This window comes from Nilaparvata lugens, chromosome 6 (genome assembly GCF_014356525.2).
Source record: "Nilaparvata lugens isolate BPH chromosome 6, ASM1435652v1, whole genome shotgun sequence".
NCBI lineage: Eukaryota > Metazoa > Arthropoda > Insecta > Hemiptera > Delphacidae > Nilaparvata > Nilaparvata lugens.
Genome location: NC_052509.1, coordinates 37,862,276 through 37,889,743, shown reverse-complemented (window position 1 = coordinate 37,889,743; position 27,468 = coordinate 37,862,276). Strand labels below are relative to the sequence as shown.

The following is a 27,468-nucleotide window of genomic DNA, read 5'->3' as shown; positions in this document are numbered from 1 at the left end:
AAAATGTTGATGGATTCTATTAGATTGAACGGAACTTGACTAACACATATGTTCATCAAATGTTTACATTTTGTTAATAACTTTGGTGTAAACGCAGCTTTACTCTTCGTTTCACTTATTCTAAAGTGTAACAACAGCCAATCCACTGATTCTTTCTTCCATGGAAGTTCATTTATATATTAGAGTCCATTCATAATAATTAGTCCAACATTTAATGTGGCTGATTTCTCATGTCCTAAACTTTACTACCAAAAATATTAAAGTGGGAATTTTTAAGTGGACATTTTAATGTTAATTTGAATAATTCTGAATAGAGTTTATTCAATCACTTTGATTATTGACTACCATTATATGATTTATTTCTATAATCTTAGCTTAAGACCAAAAGCTTAGGGATGAAAAATTGAATGTAAATTAACATGTAACTCAATTTAATTTCTATCTAAATTGAGAACTTTAGTATTTACTTGTGATTCATTAATATGAATATCAATAGGTTTGTCTTGTGTCATGTAATGACATCAATATCGGGGACCGAGCTTCGCTCTGGAGTACAAAAGCATAAAAACTTTACCATGAAAGAAGAAATTATAATATCATTCATAGTTCATACAGATATGTTCTATCTAATCACAGTAAATTGAGATTAATTTCCAGAGGAATGCAAACATTTCTCTCACAAAGGCCCGGTTGCACAAAAGCTGGTTGAATTTTAATCCTGATTAATTTCACGTGATCCAAATCAGAGAAGACCATTTCAAAAAGATGGATCTACTGGAATTCATCAGGATTGAAAATAATCCGGCTTTTCTGCAACCGGCACTAAGTACCTGATTGAATGATTACAAAAGTTCAGTTGAGTCATAATTTTGACACAGTCCCACACACATGAACTCGCTCACTCACTTCCATCATCAACAGACAACGAAATAATTATTATCAGCTGTTTTTCCAAGGATGAATAATAATTATCCTTTCAATGTCCTTCAGCGAGTTTTCCCAGGGATGAGACCTAGTGCAATCGAATTTTTATATTATAAATCTACTATGCTCTGAATTTTGTGAGAATCATTAGAGCCGTTTTCGAGATCCGGTGAAATACAAACATATAAACATCTAAATATCTAAACATCCATACATCTAAACATATAATCAGAAATTGCTCGTTTAATAGTATATGATGAAAGGAAATAGGACCAGCTGATGGAATATTATGTTTTTTTTCGATATAGTTTTTAGCTGATTTTGAAACATGAAAATATCAGGTCCAGTAGCTCAAAAGCCTGTTCAATTTCAATCATGATTAAATTCCATGAGAACTAATCAGAGCAGGGTTTTTTCAATAGAAGGCTTCTCTGATTGGTTTCTCGTGGTATTAAGTCTGGATTAGGAATTAACAGACAGGACAACTGGCTCTCTCAAGGTCATGGCTGCGTAGAAACATAGAGCAACACAGGAACCAATACAACATAAGCTGAAGAAATCAGTCGTATTTCTATCACCTCTCAATAAACATCAATTCAACCACCATATAGGTAAGACAAAGTACATGCGAATGTCAGCAGATGAAAGAAGAAGACGATTGTGAAGTGGAAGGCATCAGCAAGTTTAAATACTTGGGAGTAACACTGACAGCTGATAATAAAACTAGTCATGAAATCTCCACTCGAGATGGCAATGAAATGGCACTCGAGATGAAATCTCCACTCGATGTATTGGCAATCGGGCATATTATGCTAATCAGAAAATTTTCAAAAGCAAACTGATTTCTAGGCAAACCAAGGTAAAGATGTACAACAAATTGATGAGGCCGGTTCTGACTTATGGAGCTGAAACGTGGACCATTTTGAATAAAGATGAAAGAGCGTTGAGGTCTTTCGAGAGGAAGATGTACAGGAGGATATGGGGACCGGTCTGCGTTGAAGGAAACTGGAGAGCCAGATTTAACAATGAGATTGATGAAGCAATTGGCGAAAGAAATATTATAAGGTGTATCAAAGCAAAAAGAATAGAATGGCTGGGTCACGTGGTAAGAATGAGTGATGAAAGAGTACCACAAAAGCTGCTTGATGAAAGGATGATGGGCACCCGAAAAAGAGGAAGGCCAAGAAGAAGATGGATCAGCGATGTGGTGGAAGATCTCTGTGTGCTAGGTGTGGCGAACTGGCGGCAGGGAGCACAAGAGCGGGATGTATGGAGGCATCATGTAGAGGAGGCCAAGGTCCACCCAGGACTGTAGAGCGAGATAAAGTAAGTAAGTCAACCACTAAGTTTGGAGAGATCGATTTTAAATTTATTTTGCTATCATCCGGTCACTTTCTGTACCTATTCTTCCAGATGTTCCATGAACACTGCAATGTTTTAAAATAAGATCGCTAGATTTGGTAACTCAACTACAGCTATTATAATCTTTTTCTCTTGCTCACACTTTCTTTCTCACGTTTTCAACAGAGTATGGAAACTTTTTTGATCAGCTGCTACTTGAGGGACCAATAATCCTTTCTGAAAGAGCTTCAGCGATTTTTCCCAGAGTTGAGACCTGTTCCAAAATAATTTTTTTTATCACAAACATACTCTGATTTAATAAAAAAATGTTAGTTATTTAATAATAAATGTTAGTTATTTCAAATATAATTGAAATCGAATCTAATAACAGCTGGCATAAAAAGCAAAAATGGCAATCATAATTTTGAAATCAAAAGAGTCGCTATCATCTTATCTCCATCTGATCTAATGTAAACAAATTATAGTAAGATTCACATCAATGTGTCAGCATTATTAGAATGGGAAGCATTGATGCTATTAATGAGGTATACTGACAGTTTCAAGTGAATATTAACAAACTGTTATGCATATTCACCAATATTTTTATCGAAAGCTACCTTCTATTTTCTTTGGTAACACTTCTAATTGATTCATGGGAAAAGCGCCTTACTTCTATGGAAGATATTTTTACATTAGGAAAAGCAATGTAACCGGTGGATGTATTTTCAACCCTACCCCACACCTGACACCATTATGTAACCGGTGACATATTAGTCTATATTTATTAATCTTCCAAATATAAAATATATAAGAATACATGTGGTTTGATAGACATTCTTGCAGTCTATACCACCGCTGCGCACCAATGTAAATGGAGGGGGGTGTTTCTTCTCTTCTTGAATATTTGCTAAAGTTTACTGCTATCAAATCATTTACCGGTATTTGAATCCTTGATAGGTTGGGAGCTTTTAGTGGATTCGTTCATTCAAATGCACAGATTATCATCATTAACTAATTGTCACCTATTTTAGTAACTAGCAACTACGAGTCAGGAACTTCAATGAAAAATACTAATAAAATTCAACTTCGGGTTTATTGAACTCTAAATAGGTAGATCGAATCAATAGTCAGGTAACATGTCAAATTTTCAAACAGAACAAAGTGATTCAGCAATTGATTCACAAAAAATATATTCAATTATTCCAATCTACACATTTTGGGAACCTGCTAACTTGCTGCATTTAAATTTGGGCATTTAATTTTTGCATTTAAATATTTCACGTATTACACTACTTACAAGGTTATGTTATAACAATAAAATTTTATACTTCATGTTCCTGCTCGTGTTGCTACGAAATTATTCCTTTTGAAACAGGCTGTTTTCTCAATACTTCTTATCAATCCACAAAACTATTGATTAATCTGGCATTTGAATGTTTGTCATTTTTGCAGACAAACCCCACACACATGACACCATTTAGTGGTTCTGGTTCCCGGTTGGGTTATGTAACCGGTGGAGGTATTTTTAACCCTACACCACACCTGACATCATTTCTGCAACCGGTGACATATTTGTTTCTATTGAGTTAACCTTCCGAAATATAAAATATATAAAAATACATGTGGTTTGATAGACATTCATGCAGTCCATTATGTAACCGGTTGGGGTATTTTTAACCCTACACCACACCTGACATCATTTCTGCAACCGGTGACATATTTGTTTCTATTGAGTTAACCTTCCGAAATATAAAATGTATAAAAATACATGTGGTTTGATAGACATTCTTGCAGTCAAATTAAGCATTCAATATAGCATTCTGCTATCAATTCATCTACCGGTATTGAATCCTTGATTGGTTGGGAGCTTTTAGTGGATTCGTTCATTCAAATGCACAGATTATCATCATTAACTAATTGTCACCTATTCTAGCAGCTAGCAACTACGAGTCAGGAACTTCAATGAAAAATACTAATAAAATTTAACTTCAGGTTTATTGAACTCTGAGTAAATAGAACGAATCAATAAGAGTCAGGTAACATGTCGAATTTTCAAACAGAACAAAGTGATTCAGCAATTGATTCACAAAAAAAATATTCAAAACCAATCTACACTTTTTGGGAACCTGCTAACTTGCTGCATTTAAATTTGGGCCTCGGTCATTCTATGAAATTAAATTTTGAGCTTAATAAGAAAAACAACAAAAGTTTGGCACTCACCATTTTAACAATATTCAAACTTGGACTCTTCAGAAACACTCACATACGCTTTAATAAAACTCACTATACTTGAACTCACACGCACAAAAAATTTCCTGATTCTACTCCTACTAACTCTATAAAATTTGGTTTCCTACTGAACTAGATAGAAATTACTGAAAACTGAAAACTTAACAATTTGTCCCTCTGAATGGGAAACTCACTCGGGCCAATCAGAGGACCGAGGCTCGCACACCGTTACATGTTTTCCCAGTTATGTCTCAATTCGAACTGTGGACTTTTCACTGAAAATTATTCCCCCTCCACGAGCGTTGAGCACAACTTCCAGTGGAAAAGCCAAAGCTGCAAAAAGGTCAATGCTCGTACAATTTTCAAATACAGTGGCTTTTTCGACATGAAATTGAAACTGCACTTGGAAAATGCACGAAAATTGCTTTAATTTTGACAACTAAGCAACAAGTTAGCAAATTCAAACAAGAAAGAGTCAATTCTCACACTAAAAACGCAGGGTTCAACATACAGTTAGAATCAAAGTTCATTTCAGTTCAAAAACCTGAAAAATAATATAAGATACACAAAAACAACTACAATACTACCCTCTCAATATCACACTATTACATTACCCCCTCCCCTAAAAAAGACGATTTCACCAAAATTTCATTCACTCTTAATTTGCTTTCACACTAACACTTGACACTATTATCTGGTCGACATCAAGCCTGGAGCTGGGACCTGGAACAGCCCTTCGATATGGATGGGGGTGGTCGAAGAGATGCACCCATGCACCCGACGGTAGTACCCAGACATCTCAGCCCGTGGTAGGTGGTTGACATCAGCGCAAACTGCAATACAGCTGTAGGTCAGTTCTGGCAGTCGGAAGCCAGTCAGCTGTTCGCTGGCCTCAGCGACATCAGGAAGTCAGCATCCTCCCGGAACAGTGGACATCACATCAGCAGTAGCAATGATGTCATCGGGAGTGGGGCATAGATGGAATGGCCCCATCACTCTTGCACACAGTAGCCTCTTGTAGACAGGCCGTGATATCCCAGAAGACAAATCATTGTTTCTTCCAACAGGAACTAACCTTTTCAACTGTTATCACTCAACATTTCATCAAAACTCACAACTTACATAAGAGTTGGGTGTGCCAGACCCAGAAAAATTTACTAACACTGTAGCTCAAAATAGAAATGACCGGGCCCTTTAAAATTAATTCAACCCAAAATATTCACTTTTCACATAAGACAACAATAAATTTGAACGCATAATATATTTCCTAAAACTTCAAATAATTTCCTAAGTCATTATCAACTGTCATTTCATTATCTCGTATCAATTAATTTCGAAATAAATTACAATTATTCTATCTCTCTAACTACGCTTTCAGAACAATAGCCTGCCAGCTTGCATTTTCAAAGTAGTGTTCAATTTTCATAGTCATTTAATTGTCTACTATGCTTTCAACTCATTTTCCGTTTGTCTCTACATCCGTTTATTCCATATTCTATTTTCTTCTTATTCTTCTTCGCCTTCTTTCGTTTCATTTCTACTCTCGTTCACAAAATAATATAATTACGATTTACTGTTCTACTCTAATTTTCATTGTTCTCATCGTACAAATAGTCCAAGGAGTATTTTCTTCCAATCCGTTACTTTCTCTCTCATTCTCAATTACACTTGTTGATCTTAATCACTCTTATTACACAATAAACAGATTCTCTCTCTCATACACACTTGTTGATATATCTATACCATCTACACTGTTTCTCTCTCTTACCAACATTCAGGTCAGATCTACTTCGCAGCCTTAGCTTAGTCGAATAATAGAGCTTAACCATGAAATAAAATACTTCCACTACTTCTTATTGATTGGCCAATTTCCCTATCGCCCTCTTAAGAGCCAGCATAGTCGAAAATGCCTACAATCAAGAACTTCAAACAGCTATGCCCGATCCATGTTCATAACACCAGTTCACCTAACTGTGTTATCTCATTCATTGAATTTCCCGAATTCAATCGCACCTTGGAATTCCCGATTCCAAAACCTCTCAGTCCCGCTGAGATCGTCGTCATCACTCGATAACACCGCCTGTATTATCCTCAGTACCTCAGGCCCGCTGAGTAAAAAAAAATCACATCTTAATCCATTTTACCTTATTTACCAATAACTTCTGCTCAGAATAAACCGAAATCTCAAATTACAACCTACTCGATCCAGCCGTAGAATGAGTATTCAGTTCAAACGGGCGGAAATAATACCATATTCTTTCATCATTCTTCCATATATGAAATCTTATAATCTCAATCTCTCGCAACATAACAGTTTTTTCCTCGAATTACAACTGGATATAAAATCAACTTCTCACCTCCTTGGACTCTCTCTCAAAAAAAACATGATTTAACAAAAAATTCCACATAACATTTTCCTTGACAAACTACGATAATAAAAATCTGACAAAATATAACATTACAAAGTTTTCAATTCAACAAAAATCATTTCTCTCTATTGAACAATGCGTTCTACATTTTCTATCAGTCTGGTGCAATGTTGCCAGCTTTTGCAGTCACCGGAAAGCTCATATTACAAATTTCTTTTCCATTGTTCCAGATATTGGAATAGAATTTCACACAGCAATATTCTCAAGCTCAACAACGGATTACTGATTTTTCATCTTCAACTACAAAATAATTTTAATCAATAAATTCTCTGATTTCAAAATTCATTCTATAAAACTAACACTTTTCATCTCGAAATATTTCACGTATTTCACTACTTACAAGGTTATGTTATAACAATAAAATTTTATACTTCATGTTCCTGCTCGTGTTGCTACGAAATTATTCCTTTTGAAACAGGCTGTTTTCTCAATACTTCTTATCAATCCACAAAACTATTGATTAATCTGGCATTTGAATGTTTGTCATTTTTGCAGACAAACCCCACACACATGACACCATTTAGTGGTTCTGGTTCCCGGTTGGGTTATGTAACCGGTGGAGGTATTTTTAACCCTACACCACACCTGACATCATTTCTGCAACCGGTGACATATTTGTTTCTATTGAGTTAACCTTCCGAAATATAAAATATATAAAAATACATGTGGTTTGATAGACATTCATGCAGTCCATTATGTAAACGGTTGGGGTATTTTTAACCCTACACCACACCTGACATCATTTCTGCAACCGGTGACATATTTGTTTCTATTGAGTTAACCTTCCGAAATATAAAATGTATAAAAATACATGTGGTTTGATAGACATTCATGCAGTCCATTATGTAACCGGTTGGGGTATTTTTAACCCTACACCACACCTGACATCATTTCTGCAACCGGTGACATATTTGTTTCTATTGAGTTAACCTTCCGAAATATAAAATGTATAAAAATACATGTGGTTTGATAGACATTCTTGCAGTCAAATTAAGCATTCAATATAGCATTCTGCTATCAATTCATCTACCGGTATTTGAATCCTTGATTGGTTGGGAGCTTTTAGTGGATTCGTTCATTCAAATGCACAGATTATCATCATTAACTAATTGTCACCTATTCTAGCAGCTAGCAACTACGAGTCAGGAACTTCAATGAAAAATACTAATAAAATTTAACTTCAGGTTTATTGAACTCTGAGTAAATAGAACGAATCAATAAGAGTCAGGTAACATGTCGAATTTTCAAACAGAACAAAGTGATTCAGCAATTGATTCACAAAAAAAATATTCAAAACCAATCTACACTTTTTGGGAACCTGCTAACTTGCTGCATTTAAATTTGGGCCTCGGTCATTCTATGAAATTAAATTTTGAGCTTAATAAGAAAAACAACAAAAGTTTGGCACTCACCATTTTAACAATATTCAAACTTGGACTCTTCAGAAACACTCACATACGCTCTAATAAAACTCACTATACTTAAACTCACACGCACAAATAATTTCCTAATTCTACTCCTACTAACTCCATAAAATTTGGTTTTCTATTCAACTAGATAAAAATTACTGATAACTGAAGGTTTAACAATTTGACCCTCTGAATGGAAAATGGGCCCATTCAGAGGACCGAGGCTCGCACACCGTTACATGTTTTTCCGTTCACGTCTCAATACGAACTGTGGACTTTTCACTGAAAATTATTCCCCCTCCACGAGCGTTGAGCACAACTTCCAGTGGAAAAGCCAAAGCTGCAAAAAGGTCAATGCTCGTACAATTTTCAAATACAGTGGCTTTTTCGACATGAAATTGAAACTGCACTTGGAAAATGCCCGAAAATTGCTTTAATTTTGACAACTAAGCAACAAGTTAGCAAATTCAAACAAGACAGAGTCAATTCTCACACTAAAAACGCAGGGTTCAACATACAGTTAGAATCAAAGTTCATTTCAGTTCAAAAACCTGAAAAATAATATAAGATACACAAAAACAACTACAATACTACCCTCTCAATATCACACTATTACAGCAACAACAGCTATTTGGCCGCTTTAATAAATAACCCCTTTCTTTCGCCCAAGTTAAATTTTGGCAGAATTTCCTCATTCTTTGCAAACATATTCCACAACGGACACTTCTGAATTTTTTAAAAATACCTTCTATATATCATATTGAATTATTAAAATTTAATCGAAATTGTTTAAGCAGTTTTCGCGATCTGTCGGATATACAAACAAAATTAGTCTTGATAGAATAGGATCAACTGATAGAAGCAACTCCCGTCATAAAAGTTTGTTTTATGAAAAATTAAAATTATCTTTACTCCCAGGCTCTCACATTAGCTCTGGTTGAAGCTCAATTTGTTCTCGATAAATGCATTTTAATATTAGTTCTTCAACTTGGTGCCAACCTAATAAAGTCAACTCAACTTAATGCCAACCTGAAAAAATTATTAATTAAGTTGCCAGTTAACAACTGTTTTGGAGAGGTACTCTCTCTAGATTATAGTTCTATAGTAACATATAATATGGACATTTCAATTATAATTAAGAGATTGGGAGAAGAAGAATATACATGCTAAAAGACAAACTTTAAATTTAAATCCTTAAAACCACCCTTAGAGTTAAAATATCGCCGAAACATTTCTTAGTGAGCACCTAGGACTTATAAGGAAGCTATATGATTTATACATTCCAAGTTTTGTTGCAATCCACTCAGTAGTTTTCCAGAAATCGTGATCAGTGAGTGAATCAGTGAGATAAGAATTTTAAAAGTATAAGAAGATAATATATTACGGTATGTTAAAATTTTCTTAATTTTGTTGCCTGTTTTGAAAAAGAAGAATACCTAAATCGAATCGAAAATTAAAATGACGTTTTTATTATTATAAAAAAGGAAATGGTCACATTTTATTCTAATTTTCAATTTTTTGTTGAGTAGTAGGCCCACCGTAGGCTACTGTAGGCTACCGTAAATCTATTCATTTTTGGTATCCAGTTTAGTTCAATCAGTACAGTTTCTATTTTATATGCAAGTTCAATTTTGAAATGTTAATTACCGTATAGATAAGAACTTGACTTAATTTTTTCAATGTTCATTTCCTTCTGTAGAACATAGTTGATTGAGCGTAGTGAGGTACGTACGTTTTGACTCAATGAGATTTGCTTTCGTGACTGTATGTATGTATTTCACGCATTTTCGTAATTTCTCATGAAATTTGACTGGAATGTTCCCTTTAGAATAAAAAAAGCTTCATTCAATATCAAATATGTTCAATTTTTTGAGAAATAGGAAATGTGTAGGCCTACTTTATTCACTATAATGTAGAAAGCCAGACATAACAACTTACAGTAAAGGTGCAATTCCACAGCGTTTCCAGACGCGCGTCTAGAGACGCGTAATTAGGCTTCTAGAGACGTGTGGTTAGAGCCGCCACGGCTGGACCTCATATTCATTAGATTTTATGATTTATTAGATTTTTGTGTTGTATTACGTTATGGCAGTAAATGAATTAGAGGTGTTGGCTATTATTATTGTTTCTACGATTCATATCTTATCTAATGAATAATTTAATCTAATGATGGTTATTTGCTCTAGCCGCGGCGACTCTAACAACGCGTCTCTAGACGCGGGTCGCAAGCTGCCTAACCATGCGTCTCCAGATACGTGTCTCGAGACGCCGCTTAAACGACATGCTGTAGAGAAAGCTTGGAGTAATATATTGTAAATGAAATAATACCATCAGCTAAGAGGAGTTTTGTGTAAATAAAGTTTTTTCAATGATCTTGATTATACAGTTCCAAAATTTTTTTCATGGTAAGACATTTTAATTTATTGATTGATTAAGATTTATTTTTCCAAAAGCAGTTGAAGGGTCACGGCTAAAACGATCAGGTTCCAATTTTGATTTTTTTGAGAAAATTAAATTTTCAAGTTCAAAGTCAATTTTTCAACTATTTTATAGGTTGGAAGCATCATTTAAATAATGTATTAAATAGATGAACTTATTTTATTGTATCTCATATGAAAAAAAAACAAGTAATGAGTTTATTAAATATCAATAATAATATTTTTAGTTGGAAAGTACAGGACATTGATCATTGTTGCCCGTCATCCATGGGAAGGTCATCTACAAATTCAATGTCACTGTCATTAATGGTCGATGTATTGTCACAATGCTCTGTAGAGGGTAGTAGGGAGGTAAACATATCAAAAGTCCCCACCCCTACCCCCTGTGCTAAGGGGGTGGGGGTGATTAAAAGGTACCATTTTTTGGTTTCTCGCATAAAACTCAAAAACTATGAATATCATATAGAAAATTAAAGCTTACATAATTTTCCTACAATGTTTATTGCACAACTTTTTTTTATATCTCCTCTAGTTTTCGAGATATTCGCTCTTGAAGGTGTGTCATTTTTCAAAAAAACACATTTGCCACCAATTTTTTTCTATTTTTGCTATTATAACGTTTTAAAAATCCATGGGAAAAATCCATGCTGATTATGAGCTTATAGAGCATTAAATTCTCTTCAATTTGATGTATAATTTCACACTTTTACGAATTTCCCTACATCTTTTGCAGCAGCTTTAGTGTTGAGAGTGAAATCTCCATTTTTGCAACAATAGACCAATTGACAAAGGAATTTGGAGGGAATGTTTTAAACAAAATTTTTGACTTTGCAGCTTCGTTGAGACTAGTTAGGAGGAGAACATATCAAATGTCCCCATTCCTAATTCATGTGCTAAGGGGATGAGGGTGGTTTATAAGTTGCAATTTTTAGCGTTTTGCTTTCACGCAATGAATTTTGTAGGGAATTATGTAAGCTTTTATTTCTTATATGACAATTGAGTCCTTAAGATACATAGTTTTTGAGTTTTATACGAGAAACGAAAAAATGGTACCTTTAAACCACCCCCCCAATCCCTTAGCACAGGGGGTAGGGGTTGGGACTTCTAATATGTTTACCTCCTTCCTACCATAAAGAGAACTGTGAGGTCAAAAATTGTCTTCTAAACATTTCCCTCTATACCCTTTTTTGAGCATTCATTACCTGGAATAATAATGCAGATGGACTGTAATCATAATTGCTTGTGAGCGATTGGACTCTGATCATTTTTCGCTGTTACTCCATATCTTTCACTAAGCTTTTCATGTGACTATGGTCATTTTTAGCCAAAGGAAATTATGTAGTGTGATTATATTCATATTCAGCTAAAAGATAGCGCTGTTAACTCATTTTTGAAAAAAACGGACTTTGATCGTTTTCAGCCGTGACCCTTCAGTTGTTTTTTCCATCTGTAGAATTGAAAATTACATTTCAGTCCAGGCAAAAAATGCTCAAAAAAAAGGTGTGTGTAGATGGAAAAGTTTGGAACACAATTATTGAACCCGCAGCTCTTCTAATGATATTTTAGGGGTAAACATATCAAAATTCCTCACACTATCCCCTGTGCTAAGGGGGTGGATGTAGTTTGAAAGTCCATATTTTGGTTTTTTGCATTAGGCTATGTATATCTCGAGCAATATGCGTCTTTTGGACATTCTCTTCCTAAAAACAATAATAGAATCTGCATTTGCCGACCACCTAATACAAGAAAATCACAAACACACAAACATAAATACCGACCTACAAATAGTAGGCTACACATAAAAAACAAAGGACCAGAACTAGACACAATAGAACAATTTGAAATATACTCCCAATTTAAAAGCGATAGACAATGTATATTAAATGAACAAACCAATTCAAATGCCACTTTCTCTTTGATTACCTTCTCAGCCATAACAAACCTAATAGATGCCGTACCAATAATAACACTAAAAATTGCCATCTTATCCTTCTACTTGTCTATGAGTACAACCAGGAAGATGACGGACCTGCTGAAAGATCTCGTTCTTATATAAGTCAATAAATTCATTATTTATTGAAAATATCAGACTGCAAGTCGTTCTTTAAATAGAAAAAAACGTTATATATAAAAGTATCATAGAGTCTATAGTCTTGTATTGAGTGGGAAGTTGCAATGAAGTGCCATTATAGAAGGACGGCTGAAAGAACATTGGGGAGAGATAGAATAAGAATAGGCGACTGGTTCAGGGAGGAAATTGGAATAAAAGAGAATATAGAAGAAATTATAGATAAGAATTATAAAGAATATGAATTATAGATAAGAATATATAGACCCCACATTAGGATGGTGGGGTCATCTACAGAGGATGGATGATGAAAGGAAAGTCAAGCAATATACAAATATGGTTGTGGGTGGTAGGAGGAAGAGAGGATGACCCAGGTACTCGTACGATGAGCACATAAGAAGATGGGAGAGGAGAGAGGAAAGAGTGTAGGGCAAATGCCCAGGCTGACTGTGGATCGGGACAACTGGAGGCGGTGGTCTGAGGCTACCCTGAGGCTGTGAGGCACAACGGGGTAGAGAGAGATAAAGAAGAAGGAGGAGAAGACTTCTATAGTCTGATTTTTCCTATGTTCAGGATAATGTAGGCCTATATAGTGATATTGGAGTGGAAAATCATTTTCTTTCCATATTATCCTTAAAATGCTAAATTTTCAAAAACCTTACACATTACATCGACGTGTAATTCTAAAAGGAACATTCCCGTCAAATTCCATGAGAAATAATGAAAATGCGTAAAATACATACATATACACAAAAGCAAATCCCATTGAACCAAAACGTACATCACCTTACTGAGCTCGGTGAACTATATTCTACAGAAAATTAAAATTGGAAAAATTGAAAGTCAAATTCTAATAATGAACTAAACTGTGCTGACTGAAGTGAAGTGAACTGAACTAAACTGGACACCAAAAATGAAATATGCTGGTCTATATACTAGTCAACAAAAAATTAAAATATAAAATGAAATGTGGCCATTTCCCTATTTATAACAATAACATTCTTATACATTCTAGATTCAATTAACCCTTTGGTGGGGGGTATTCCATAGCCCAGATATACCCCGGTGTCTCCTCAGAGTTTAGCGCTTTCTATGCCAATTCTATTCCCACTCCCCATAATTTTGTTCTGGGTACGCCACTGATAAGGCCCCAACTGAATGATTACGCGTTGAATTTATTTCACACGTTTTCAGAAGATGTACGGCCTCTTAATAGGGAGCATATGTTTCGCTCATCGTTTACCCCTTAAAGAGATGATGCATTCCACTCGTCTAGTTGACACTCGTCCGTATACACTTATAGTTGATCAACTGCGCGAGGTCTACTGTTCGAGGTCTACACAGAACTACTAGTAGCCAATAACTTTATTATTAATTTTTGGTGTCAAATAAGCTTTGCTGCTTATAATTCAATTTCACTTTGAAAATTTGTTATTCGACTTTCAGGAGTTGTTTTCACCGACGGTCCTTTTGGCTTAGAGCAGAGAAAATTCTGTTTGAAGCAATTAAAGTTGAACGGCTTTGGGAAAAGTTCAATGGAAGATCTTATTGGCCAAGAAGTATCTGAGTTCTCAGCTTACTTAGCGAGTAAATGTGGTGTAAGTAAACAGAATATCAACTTTACTGAAAATCAAATTCATAATATATAATTTATGAACAACATGCTTGAAGTTAATAATACCCTGAACACATTTGGAGCTGCAACTTGTCTACAAGCAGAATATTACTTTAGAAGTGATGTGAACGCTGCCACACACAATCCATGATAATGGTGTCGTGGTGCAACAATCAAACTCAGCATCCTCTCAATTCCTTTTTGGAACTGATAGTAGTTCAACTACTTAATAGTTTTACTATATAAATAATATAATATGTGATGTTTTTAACATGATTTTTTTCTCGGGACACTCCCGTGCTTCGATGGACACGTCAAGCCGTCGGTCCCGGCTGCCTAAAAAGCAGTCGTTAGGTCATGTCAGAGGCTCTGAAATTGATCAATTGCGACTTGAAAACTCTGACACCAGACCTGAGCCAACCAGGTCACTCGATATTTTTATTATTATTAGTACATGAAATTAATCATTATCAAGTATTTCAAGAAATTTAATAATTGCAATTTAATGCTTCTTTTATTAATTACTCAAATGAACATTGTTACTAAAAACTAAATTTTATAAATAAGATTCAAAGCATGGGCCTACTCATCCTACAGCTGTTGATATGAATTAATATCACGATAATAGTTTCCGTTTTTCAATAACTGAAATGCTATTGATGTGGGCAGCATGCAATGTATTATTGTACAGCTGAATACATTCATTATTCAGTCCAAATATTGATTAAAAAAGATTATTATAAATTCGTTTCAAATTACAAAATGGATTTATTTGTTTTTGTATCTGGTCTGTAGGCCTACTGTATACGAGGTGGTCTTTCACGATAATGGTATAAAACAAAACTGCTAACGCCACCAAAAAGCTGCAATACTTTTATGAATAAAGATTTCCCAAAAATAATATTGAATACCATTAACTAGAATTTGTACCTAAGTGTGTTTCTATAATATTATGGTTTATTAGAATAAATAAAGAATATTTCTATTCAATCTACCGTATTTAGAATTGGGTTTCTTCAATAATTTTTAATCATTTTTTTTTAATCATCAGTAACTGACTTCATAAACTATCATTTAAACCTTTATTTACTCCATCAAATTGTGTGCCTCTGAATTTATCAAGTATATTTTTTTACAGAAAGGACTTCAAGATATCTACCACACAATAAACGTTCATGTGATGAACGTGCTGTGGTCTATGATTGCTGGGAAACGTTTTTCTCACACAGATGAAAAACTGACTTTACTCCTTGAGCAGATACACACGAGCTTCTGTTTACAGGACATGTCGGGAGGAGTTCTCAACCAAGTGCCGATTTATCGGTTTTTTGGCGCAGGAAAACAAATTTTCAATAAACACAAACATGTTGTTTCTTTACTCAATTCGTTTTTAAAGGTAGGTAGACATACTACAGTGGGAGTAGTAGCCTGGCAGTCATCTGCTCATTCAACATATTTTGCAATCTCTTTCTGTCTGATCTAAGACAAATAATACAGTAAACACAATAATATTTTTCTGATTTAAAGTACTTAGTTATTTTTTGATAATGTTCCCACAGCCAAATAGAAGTGATTGAATCAAACATATAGACCTCTTGGAAGGGATAATATTCTCTGAATAGGAATATCGCTAAACAACAAAAACAGTTATCAATATCACAATAAACAATAATAATACTAAAGAGTACCTACTTTTGACCTTATAATCTTCAAAATCGTTTTCGAATCTCGAATACAATAGTCTCGAATGGGGATTCCGATCTCACTAGGCATCTAACCTGCAATCTATGTAGAAATCAATCTGAAAAAAAACAATTTGTAATTATTATAACTTTATTTTCCTGATTAAGAGAGTATTTTAACACTAGAAAATCATTTTTATTAATGGTCTCTCTACTATATTTCTTCTATTTATAATTTATTATTCATATTTGTTATTAGTATCTACTTCTTTTATTTAATTCGTAATACTAATAATATTCGTATTTGAGACCTTATTGTTAACTTGAAGCTGTGAGTAAAAATTGACATAGAGGGTTCTACAAAAGAGATAATTTCTTAATAGAAATGATGTATCAGAAAAAAAGGTAGTTTTATCGATCACTTTATGTGTAAAAGTTTTATAGAACCTTTAAAATATTTTTTGAAATTTTGTACCATTGTGAATTCAATTAATAACAATTTTGATTTATATCATTTTCAAAGTTAAATAGCATCATAATACACTAAAATGCTTTAATATTAGTCATCTAGCTTAGAGCTAATTGAGGAGTAGCCTATCTGAATTTCAAACTAAATCATAATAAATTAATACACAGAAAAACTTTCAATAATAATAATTGAACGAGCGTCAGCGAGTTCTCACTTTTTACTGAAGGCCAAAGTTGTCAGTCTGTTTGTATGTTCTACAATAACTTTAGTATGAATTGATCAATTAGCTTAAAAATTTGAACACATATTCATCAAACCTTTTTACAGGTCAAGTTCGTTGGACAACAAAATTGACTCACTTGGTGTATATAAAAATAACATTGCAATCGCTTAAGAAAATAATTTGTTGTGATTTTAATGCTACCAATTTTTCAATGTGTTAAACATGTATTTATTCTTCAATAATGTTATTTGTTTTCTTTCAAGGAAACAATAGATGAGCACAGGATCAACCTTGATCCTGAAAATATAAATGATGTGATAGATGCTTATTTGCTTGAAATTCAACAGCGAAATTCTGAGAATGATTTCAGCTTTACAGGTAATATATTGTGAACCCTGTGGAGTTTGCTTGAAAATTTAAAAATAATTTTCCTTTTTGGATGTTTATAAATTTGAATCATACGTCAACAAACAATATTTAGGCTACTATAAGTGTTGAAACTATATGTTTTCTGATCCTTTGAAATTTGAATTATTGAGATTATTTCAACAGTACGGTAGTAGTCTACCGTTACCGTACATTCTTTACAGAAGATCGACTGATTGTCACTCTCCTTGACCTTTTTCTGGATGGATCATCAGGAATCAGGACGATACAGTATGATAGGACGATATATAATCAGGCAATATGTTAGACAAAAGAATATCTCATCAGGAAGCTCCCAGTTACCTAGGAGTCAGACTTGATAGATCCCTAACATAAAATCGACAACATCTGCAGGGGTTGAGAGGTAAACTGAAGACAAGGCTAAATATCATCAGCGAACTTGCGGGAACAACCTGGGGTTGTGACATGAATGCCCTTTGAACATCAAGTCTTGCACTTCTGTACAGTACAGGGGAGTACTGCTCTTCTGTCTGGGCTCGCAGCAGACATGTTCAGAAAATTGATACAGTTTTCAATGAAACTATGAGGAAGATTAGTGGGACATTGAGACCAACAGAGACTGAGTGGTTGCCTGTGCTTAGTAACATCATGCCTCCAGATCTCAGAAGGTAGGAGAAGAAGAACAAGTTCATTTCCTAGTTGCAACACATTCATGAGGATCTCCCAGTCTCTAGAGATTTGGCTAACCCTCCACCAAGGCGCCTCAAGTCAAGAAGATACTTGAGACTTGACGAGCAGGAGGAAATAAGAAGTGCGAGGGAGTTATGGAGACTGAGATGGTTGCAGGGAGAGGTCAGGAACAAATGTCTTGTGGATGACCCTAATGACATTGTCCCTGACTGAGACATAGAGAGTGGTGTGGCCTTAACCGGTTCAGGATGCAGGTGGGAAGGTGTGCTGAGCTGATGACAGCATGGGGATACACCTCTGATCCTCTGTGCCAATGTGGACAAATTCAATCAATGAATCACCTAATATCTGAGTGTCCACAACACTCCTATCATGGAGGGCTGACAGATATCCATGATGCCTCATGGACATGATACCCTCTCCTACTTCCTCAATCAACTCAACTCCAACTTCTCTGTCTCCTTCACCTGGAATATCTCTGAATCCTTCATCAACTTCCTAGATGTCAACGTAATTCTTTCCAACTCCAATGCCTTATCCACCAATACTTTCACCAAATCCACCCACACTCAACAGTTCCTACACTTTGAGAGTTGCCATCCCTACCACATCAAAAGATCCCTCCCACGTTCCATCTCAATCAGAGGCCAAAAAATTTGCAGTGATCCCCACCACCTTGACCAGTACCTCAAAAAACTCCACCAATCCCTCCTGAAATGTAACTATCCTGAAAGGTTGTTACAGAAACAAATCTCCTTCAAAACAGACACTAATCCAACCACAAAAAATCCCAAATCCCACAAACTCCAAAGCTCTGTACTACCTACTTCCCTGGAATCGAAAACCTCAAACCTGTCCTTAAAGATCTGTTCCATGTCGTCTCCTCCAATCCCTCTACCAAACACCTTTTCCACCCTCATTTACAAGCAGCCTTCCAATCTCAAAAGAATTTTTAATAAAAACCAATCACTCACCTCTGATGAAATCCCAACTCCACCTGGTACCCTACCCTGCAAACGCCCCTGCTGTAAAACCTATCCTATCACTGATCCTTCCATTTCCTTTACCAGTCCTATCACCAACTACTCCCATCAAATCCATCAATCCAGTAATTGCATCTCCAAAAATTGCATCTACCTCCTTTCCTGCAACTTCTGTCCTGCCTTCTACATAGGTGAAACCACCACTGCCCTAAACCTCCGGATCAACAATTACAGGGCTTCCTTTAAAAATAATACTTCCCTACCCATCCCCACCCATGGCAATGAGCACAACAAGAACTTTGACCAATGCTTCAAAGTCAAAGTCCTTGCCACTCTCCCTCCCACAGCCCCCTCCATAGATGTCAAGATGAAAGAATTGGCTTTTATTTGGGTGCTTGGAGCTGCTTCCAGTCCTGGTCTTAACAGACAGCGATAGTACCATAACTATCAACTCTACACCAACTGTCCAATTAAATTAATATAAATTCCATCATATATAAGAAATTTCACAGCTATAAAATATATAATAATTTTTCAATAAAAATGAAAATAAATTTAATTCCAATTCAATTCTATAATTCCATTTTCTAATTTTATTCTACTTCATTTTGTATTTCTAATTTTAAATCTCCTCTTTTCTATCAATTCATAATCTACACCTTTCCTTATCCATAACCCACTCAAATTTGAAATCTCCCACTTGAAATAACCCATCATGGCCCACCAACTAATCCCATAATGCTCCTTCAATCTGTGTGCCTCCATTCGTCTGTGCTCTATGGTCTACACAACATCTCTACCGCGTCTCTGTGGTTACGACCGTTAGAATGTTCAAATCTGCACTTCACTTCCTGGTTGATTGATAAAGGAGGCCCAGCCCCTGAAAATTCTCGTTTAAATGTAAGTTTTTAATCTATCCGTGTCATGTGTATCCTGTTTATATAGAAATACAGAGTGAGGCAGTTAAACGACACAATAAATATAATATATATAGGACAATATAAATTGATTCAAATTCTAATATTTAAAAATTGTATAGCCTAAATTGGTTGAAATCCAAGTTTAAAATTTTTATTCAAATTTGTGTAAGTTTCGGTATAGTTCACCGAACCGAACTAACTTTGTGTAGTACCTATCTATACTGAGTGTTGGAATTCTATAATGGTTCTGTAATCCTACTAATGAATCCATATTTTTTACAGAAGATCAACTGATCGTCACTCTCATGGACCTTTTTATGGCAGGGTCAGATTCAACTACAAACACAATTAGTTTTTTGGTAGAAATGCTGACTCAGCACCCAGATGTGCAGCAGCGAGCGCAAAATGAGATCGACTCAGTCTGTAGAGGACGTGACGTTTGTCTAGCAGACAGGAAACAGTAAGATAAACAAATACTATTTTTCTCAACTAGAATAGTTACACTATTATTTGGGGCGTAGGGCCAACACTTATACTCAACATTTATATGTACACACTAATTAAGCTAGGCCTTATATTATTTATAATTATGCCGTAACTGGAAATACAAACTAGAACTACCCTATATATACAGAGTGAGGCAGTTAAATGACACAATTTTATGTATTAAAATAAAATTCACATAGAATATTTCCAATTCATACATTCCAAAAAATTTGTAAATGGAAATTTTAATTTCATTCAGAATAATTATTACTTTTGGATATCACTCCAGTAATAAGGTGGCGACTATAATTTGCACACATTGTCTAAACGTCTCACACCAAAATTCTCAGTAACATGCTGTAACACCTCTGGTGTTATTAATTGCACGAATTTCCTATGTTATACACATTTTGTTATTACCTTGTTACAGTTGTTTATCTGTATTTTTAATTGTTAGTCAAAACATTAAATTGCTCTCCTCCTTGAAACAGGCGCACGAGGTGGAAGACAAAAATTTAGGCAGAAGTGTTGTATATACAGCCCCACCTTGTATATAGGCCTATAGAATACACCATACAGTAATTTACTTATAGTTTTGCTGTTATTTTCTCTTCACCTTTTACACAGCACAGTCATTCACAAGACGGTGGGAGAATTTGTAACCCGTTGTTGTGTGGTTAAAACTGTGACTCCTCTGTCTAGACTGTTCAATAGACGTAGTTAGTCAAGATCAATATTTATACAAAATTACTTTTGACTTGGGATGGACATGCACAGCAGAGAAGGCATAGAGCAGTAGGGATAAAATGTCAACTATGTTGCCGTTCTCAACCGGCCAGCGTTCTCTAATTTGTAGTGAGTATTCAAGCGCTCATCATGTTAAACTTACAAAGTTTCCTCTCTGCAAGCACTGACTCAACTGATTCTAATCGAAAAAAATTGGAAACTGCGCTTCCACCTATGACTCTATTCATCACTGTAATTGGCTGATCTCCCTCCATTTCTCTGCGCCGCATATTCCTCCAAGTCAAGAGTAATTTTGTACGGATTATAGGTCTGATATTTAGACTGTTAAGGAAGTTGAACTTCAACACCCGGTTGCACAAAATTCCGTTAACTTTTATCCTGATTAATTGCTACGAGAACCAATCAGAAAAGCCTTCTTCTCAGAAAAACATTCCCTGATTGGTTCTCGTGGAGTTGAATTATTTTTTAGTAGGCTAGTTTCAAGTAGGATAAAATTGGCGGTTCTGGGACAAAAATTTAAAATTAATGAAAAATAAATAGAATTGAATCAAAAATTAATAAAAATAAATCAGAAGACTCCCCACTCACTCTGGAGTGCACAACAGTCTAGGACCATCAGTGTTCAGTCAAGAGACACATCTCCTGTTCAGTTCTAGAACCCAGAATTCTAGCTAATTGCAGCACAGCCACACACACTTCTCTCTGTGTAGAAGTATCCTAGGACCGCCGCCGTTTTGATCTTTAATAAAATAGTATATGTTCATACATTCAGTAGCAATGAATTCCTAATTTTTATTCCTTGAATCCTCTTCCCTATTTAGTAATGTAAGAAGAATATGTTAAGAAATGAAGAAGGTCATTCTATAGAATATACAAGGAGCTTGAATATCCAAGCAGTAATGAGCTATCCTCTGCAGTGTAATTGGTAGCATGTTTACTTTCAAGAGTCTCAGATATGAATCCTAGAATGTGAACAAACCATTGCATCACAAGGGATAGTTATATGTAGCATAATAGCATCCAATAGTATTCAGTCACTGTTCAGTCATCAGTATTCAGTGTTCAGTCCGTGTTCAGTCACTGTTCAGTCAGTGTTCAGTCATCAGTGTTCAGTGTTCAGTCAGTGTTCAATCACTGTTCAGTCAGTGTTCAGTCACTGTTCACTTACAGCTCACTAGAAGCTACAATGAACTTGGATATAGTAGTTAAAGTATACATAATAAACAATGAGTAAATAGATATCCATCATAGTGTAGTGGTTAGCGCTTCTGCTTTCTATTCTAGAGTCCTGGGTTCGAATCTCTATTGTATATAGGTAGGTAGAGTGTAGGTGTAATTGTTTGTAAACTGTTACACCACAATGGATATCTTTTGTTGGAATAACTTTTTTCAATAGATCAACTGTGACTCAACAGGAAAGTTTTCATGTTTCAACTGGTCTGTATGACAACATAATGTACTTATAGCCAAGTGATAAGGAAGTTGTTGAATAATAAGAAAAATGTGCAAGTATAGAGTATTTATTAACAAATCTCAATTATTGAAAAGAAGATACAAATGAAACAGCTTCTCTCCTCTTGTATAATCATCAGTCCTATGATACCTCTCAGCTGATGGCTCCTCATGCTCATGAACTTTGCAGGGTCCATCAGGTACATCACAAGAAAGATCATCATCTTCATCATAGAATTTGTAAGGAGTGCATATAATTCTGGAAGCAACTGCCTTGTAAACGATTATTTCAAAAGCTGGATCACCCAACTCTCCATCCTCAATCCTGAATCTCTTAATCTGATCAGTGCCCTCAACCAGTGAAAAACCTGCAAATATAATCTTCTCCTTGCCCAATCCTAGCAGAGCCAGTTCTTGGAGACCGCATTTGAATTCACACCAATAGCATTCTTGTGTATCAAGAAAGTTCAGTACCATTTTCACATCCTTGTTCTTCCAGTCAGGCATCTGTTGGAGATCCACAATGGTGACTATGCTGTGTCCCAGCTTGAAGAATGTCTTCAACAACACTTGTGTGTCATTAAACAGCACACTAAATTTGATTGGAGGTCCAGGTGGGCAATGATGCATTATAACTTTGTTGATTCCATCTTTGATATTCTTCATAGTGTGGGTGAAGACATCAGTCAGGAACTGATGCACACATCCATTGCTGACAGCTGTATTTTCCAATGGATTGTGAATATCACCTCTTCTACAGAGAACGCTGTCCATGCTTACTGCATTGACAACTGCCTGTCGTTTATCCCAAAGTCTGAAGCAATCACAAATGTAAGACTCATGATCTGTACATGATTCCAAATGTCCTGCATCATTGAAAAAGTCTGTCAACGAGATAATACCATGATTATGTAGTTCCTCCTCAAGCTCAATCACTGCATCTTGCAGACAAAGCTCACTGTTTGACAACATGTTGCAGTAGACTGAATACCTCTCAGTGCTGACAAGCCTTCTTATACCAAACAGAGAAAAGTGGTGGGGTTATCTTTTCCTGTTTCAACAGGCCCATGATGATATCACCCCATCATGACTCACTTCTCAATTCCTCTTTATCATTAGTAATGTGAGAAGAAGTATCTTATTCTATATTATTTGAGTCTTTGAACATAAATCCTCTATGGTGTAGTGGTTAGCATGTCAGCTTTCCAAGTCAGAGGTTCCAGGTTCGAATCCAAGGCGGTAAAGGTGAGTATTAAAGGTCAGTATCAACAGAACCAGAGGATATATTTTTTTTTGTATGTAGAAGTCTGAACACTCAGTGTACACTCAACTATACTTATCACTAGTGGGTAGAGAAGAGAAAAAAATATATTTATTCTCCCCATATGAATTTATTTTCCATTATAAAACAGAATATATACATATATATATTAGTAATTGGAAATCCTCTTTTATAATTCCTGGTTTCATGATAGACCTCTGCCAACCTTTCCTCTCATGAAAAGCAGCACTGTAGATAGATATTAGTAGAGCAGGATCTCCTGAACATCCATCTGCAACTCTGAATCTCTTCACACATCCATCATCTCTGCAGTATTCAGAATCCTGCAAAGGTTACCTTCCTGTTGTTGATAAGAGTTAGACTCTTGTCACTACATTCAAATTCACACAAATACTTTTGGGATGAATAATCGCTAAAGAACAATTCAATCTTGATATCCTTATTTTGCCAATTATAGACTTTATCCAAATTCACAACAGCTACTTTACTATACATGAGACTGTAGATAGTATCCAAAGGTACTCGTTGGCTATCACCAAACAGAACATAACCTTCAAAGTATGACATTGTCAACAGTTAGCAATTGACTAATGTTCAAGAGACAAACGTCTACACTTATATATAGCCTATAATGATGGTGGTGGGGGTAAAAGTGAATAATAAAATGGTAAATTAAATCAAATGTTTATTTATTGACATGAAAAGGTTATGACAAAAATATCTATCTTCATGCATTGTCTTCATAATCCAATCATGGGTTGAGTTCACAATATTGAGTGCACAGAGTAGTGGTGCATCCATAGGCTCCTTCCTTGATCCAGTCAGCTTCTTCTGCACAGACTCCACATAGTTGAGTAGGTAATGCTCCAGGCAGTAGCTTCCATGTCCAGCACTGGTCCTTATCATTTTCTCCAGGCTTGGTATCTTGTAGTAGAGATTGGGCAATGTCAAGTTGATGTACTCTATATTCTCCTTATCATCCAGCTGCAACAGCTTGTCCAATAGAGTGATTGTGTCATATCCATAGACAAAGATCTTGATTGACTGTCCCAAGTTGCTGTCAGCCAGCCATTGACAAATCATATTGCAAACAATTGGTTTCAGAGCTGTGTAGGGAAGATGTTGTTGACCAGCTCTCAACATTATATTATCAGTGCTTATAGCTCCTGTCTCAAGCAGAGGTTTACTTGAGCGAGCATTATCATGATTGTAGACTCCATTAAAAGCTGTATACATGTTGAAGACACAATTATCATTGCCATCAATGCTCACATACAGGTAGTATTTGTTGTTTAAAAAAACTCAAATATCCTTTGTACTACACTTGTCAAATTTTGAACTGTTAGCTGCTGCTACACCTCGTCTTGCAGTCTGCAGGCCAACTATAATGTAGCATGGCTTCTCATGCTGAGTTGTTGACTTGACAGTCCATGTATGTTTTGTAGTTTGTGGCAAGGTTAGGTACTCGTACAATTCCCAATGTCAAAATGGCATACTGATTGGTGTGTCATTCTGCACAATCTGTAGCAGACACATTCTTACATCATCAGCCACTTCTAAATATGGCATTCTCCACAAAAGCTTTGTGATTGTAACATTAGTACCAGAAACACTCACACAGTCATTGAAATTAGGGCTACATCACAACACCAGCTCTTGTTTCACATTCAGCAGAATCTGTCTGTAGTCTTTGGCAAAGCCCAGCAGGTATTGTAGAGGTACATCCATTTTTGTACCATCCCCAGCAAAATTGGCAAAATCAGTGGTTGAGCTAAACTTGTTGCCGGCCACTTCCATCTTGTTGCATTCATCTCGCTCAAATGCCATAGCATTCTTCATCAGACTGGTGATACCCAGATTATGTATGCTGTCCACCTCCACACCATTGATTTCATAATGTATCTCTGAAAACACATTGGCAAAGAGTCCAGCCACACAAGGCGTTCCAGCCACAGCTGCATTGGCAGCTCCAAGCACTGTATACTCAAGATGTAGATAGCTCTCGGATGGCAGTGTGTAAATGTCCTGTTGCTGGATTGGTATCCTCAATTCATCATCAGTATTGAAGCTTGAAGCTTGTGGTATAGGGGGCATGAGAGTGGTACTCATAGCCAATGATACTGGTGTCCAATGAAGGTCCATTCCTTGTCATATCCAAAACTCCCATGCTAATGTTGTCTCACTTGACAGCCTCTTTCCTTTAGATAGTTGATGCTTCTTGATGTTAACCTGAGGTTGAATGTTGAATGACACATTTGCATTTGCACTCCTTTTATCTATTTTTCTAGGTTCTGGACTGCCCTCTATGGGAGACATTGCCATCTCCACATCCAATCCTTGATTCCAGTTTGAGAATAATAGCACCATCTCACTTATGCTGTCTCAAATGCAGAGTAATATTAATCTCCTCACCTCTATTATTTATCAGACATCCGTTCTCATCAACAACCTCCAATGTAATGTTACCAATCTGCTTGATGTCCACAGGTAAATAGATTACATTCTGCACAGTTACAATCATTTTATACCCTGGATCAACATCTGGGTAAAACTCATAGATCACGTGATCCTTGACCCCATTTGAATAGGATCCACCCACAATGTTACACTTCATATGCAGTACTTAGGTCTATTGATTTGTACAGTAAAATTGCCTTTAGCCTCCTTGTTGGCTTCAACATCTGATGGCAATGATATTTGTGTCTACAACATGTATACAGCTTTCAATGGAGTCTACAATCATGATAATGCTCACTCAAGTAAACCTCTGCTTGAGACAGGAGCTATAAGCACTGATAATATAATATTGTTTGCTTTTGATTGCTCCCGCCAAAAATGAATCACTCAAAACTGGAAGTGTTGATGTGAGGATTGAGTTTGAAGCTACTGCCAACATTGCAGCAAATACACAAGCCTACTGCCTAATGATTCATGAAATGATTAAAGAGTACCGACCATTGTCTGGTCTCATACAGTCAGCATAGAGAGAATATAAAATACTTATGATCTGGATTGTGCAGCTCATTCTCATTTGGAGCGGTGAGTGATACAGTCATGTTCAAGTTGGCTTCTGTTACCTTCCCTACTAAGGAAGATGGAGAGATAAGTGAAGAAGAGGATGTGGTAAGATGTCTAGACAAACTGTTGCAGACCTAACCTAACCACAGTTCATTGTCTACAATTACTGACATATTGTTCATAGAACTCCACAGGCAGAAACATGCTCATTCACAAAATATATTATTCATTACATTATGAGGTGCCATACTAAAAATCATTAAAATCATATGAATCTGCTGACATTTTGCTTATAGAGCTCAACAGGCATAAAGACTATTATTTACAAAATCTACTATGCAAAACATTATGAGGTAGCAACACTAAACATAATAAATTAATCATATGAATCAATACATATTCATTTTTATGAGCAGAATAAGACAAGTTTCTCTATCTATTTTCAAAACAGACAATAAAAAACACTTGTGTACTAACTTTTTTTATACAATTGAAGGTCAAAATGGTGGCAGTGTGTCCTAGGATACTTCTTCACAGAGAGAAGTGTGTGACTGTACTGCAATGTGCTGAAATGCTGGGTTCTAGAACTGAACAGGAGATGTGTCTTGTATGGCTCTTGACTGAACACTGATGGTCCCCCACTGATGTGCACACTATATTTACACACTCCAGAGTG

At 35.8% G+C, this 27,468-nt stretch overlaps 2 protein-coding genes across 3 annotated transcripts in view; one reads left to right on the top strand and one right to left on the bottom strand.

The window, feature by feature from the left end:
* Window positions 1–27,468, top strand: part of LOC111052581 (methyl farnesoate epoxidase) — a 54,967-nt gene that overhangs the window by 22,270 nt on the left and 5,229 nt on the right. For both annotated transcript variants that reach the window (XM_039430744.1, XM_039430745.1), the window contains 4 exons: window positions 14,285–14,436; window positions 15,592–15,849; window positions 17,091–17,205; window positions 20,090–20,267. In XM_039430744.1, coding sequence (XP_039286678.1) covers window positions 14,285–14,436; window positions 15,592–15,849; window positions 17,091–17,205; window positions 20,090–20,267 — 703 coding nt within the window. The remainder of the gene's footprint in view (window positions 1–14,284; window positions 14,437–15,591; window positions 15,850–17,090; window positions 17,206–20,089; window positions 20,268–27,468) is intronic.
* LOC111053509 (E3 ubiquitin-protein ligase RFWD3-like) overlaps window positions 15,805–27,468 on the bottom strand; it is a 136,662-nt gene continuing 124,998 nt past the window's right edge. Inside the window, exon 11 of the mRNA XM_039430739.1 lies at window positions 15,805–16,254. Coding sequence (XP_039286673.1) covers window positions 16,250–16,254 — 5 coding nt within the window. The 3' untranslated portion in view covers window positions 15,805–16,249. The remainder of the gene's footprint in view (window positions 16,255–27,468) is intronic.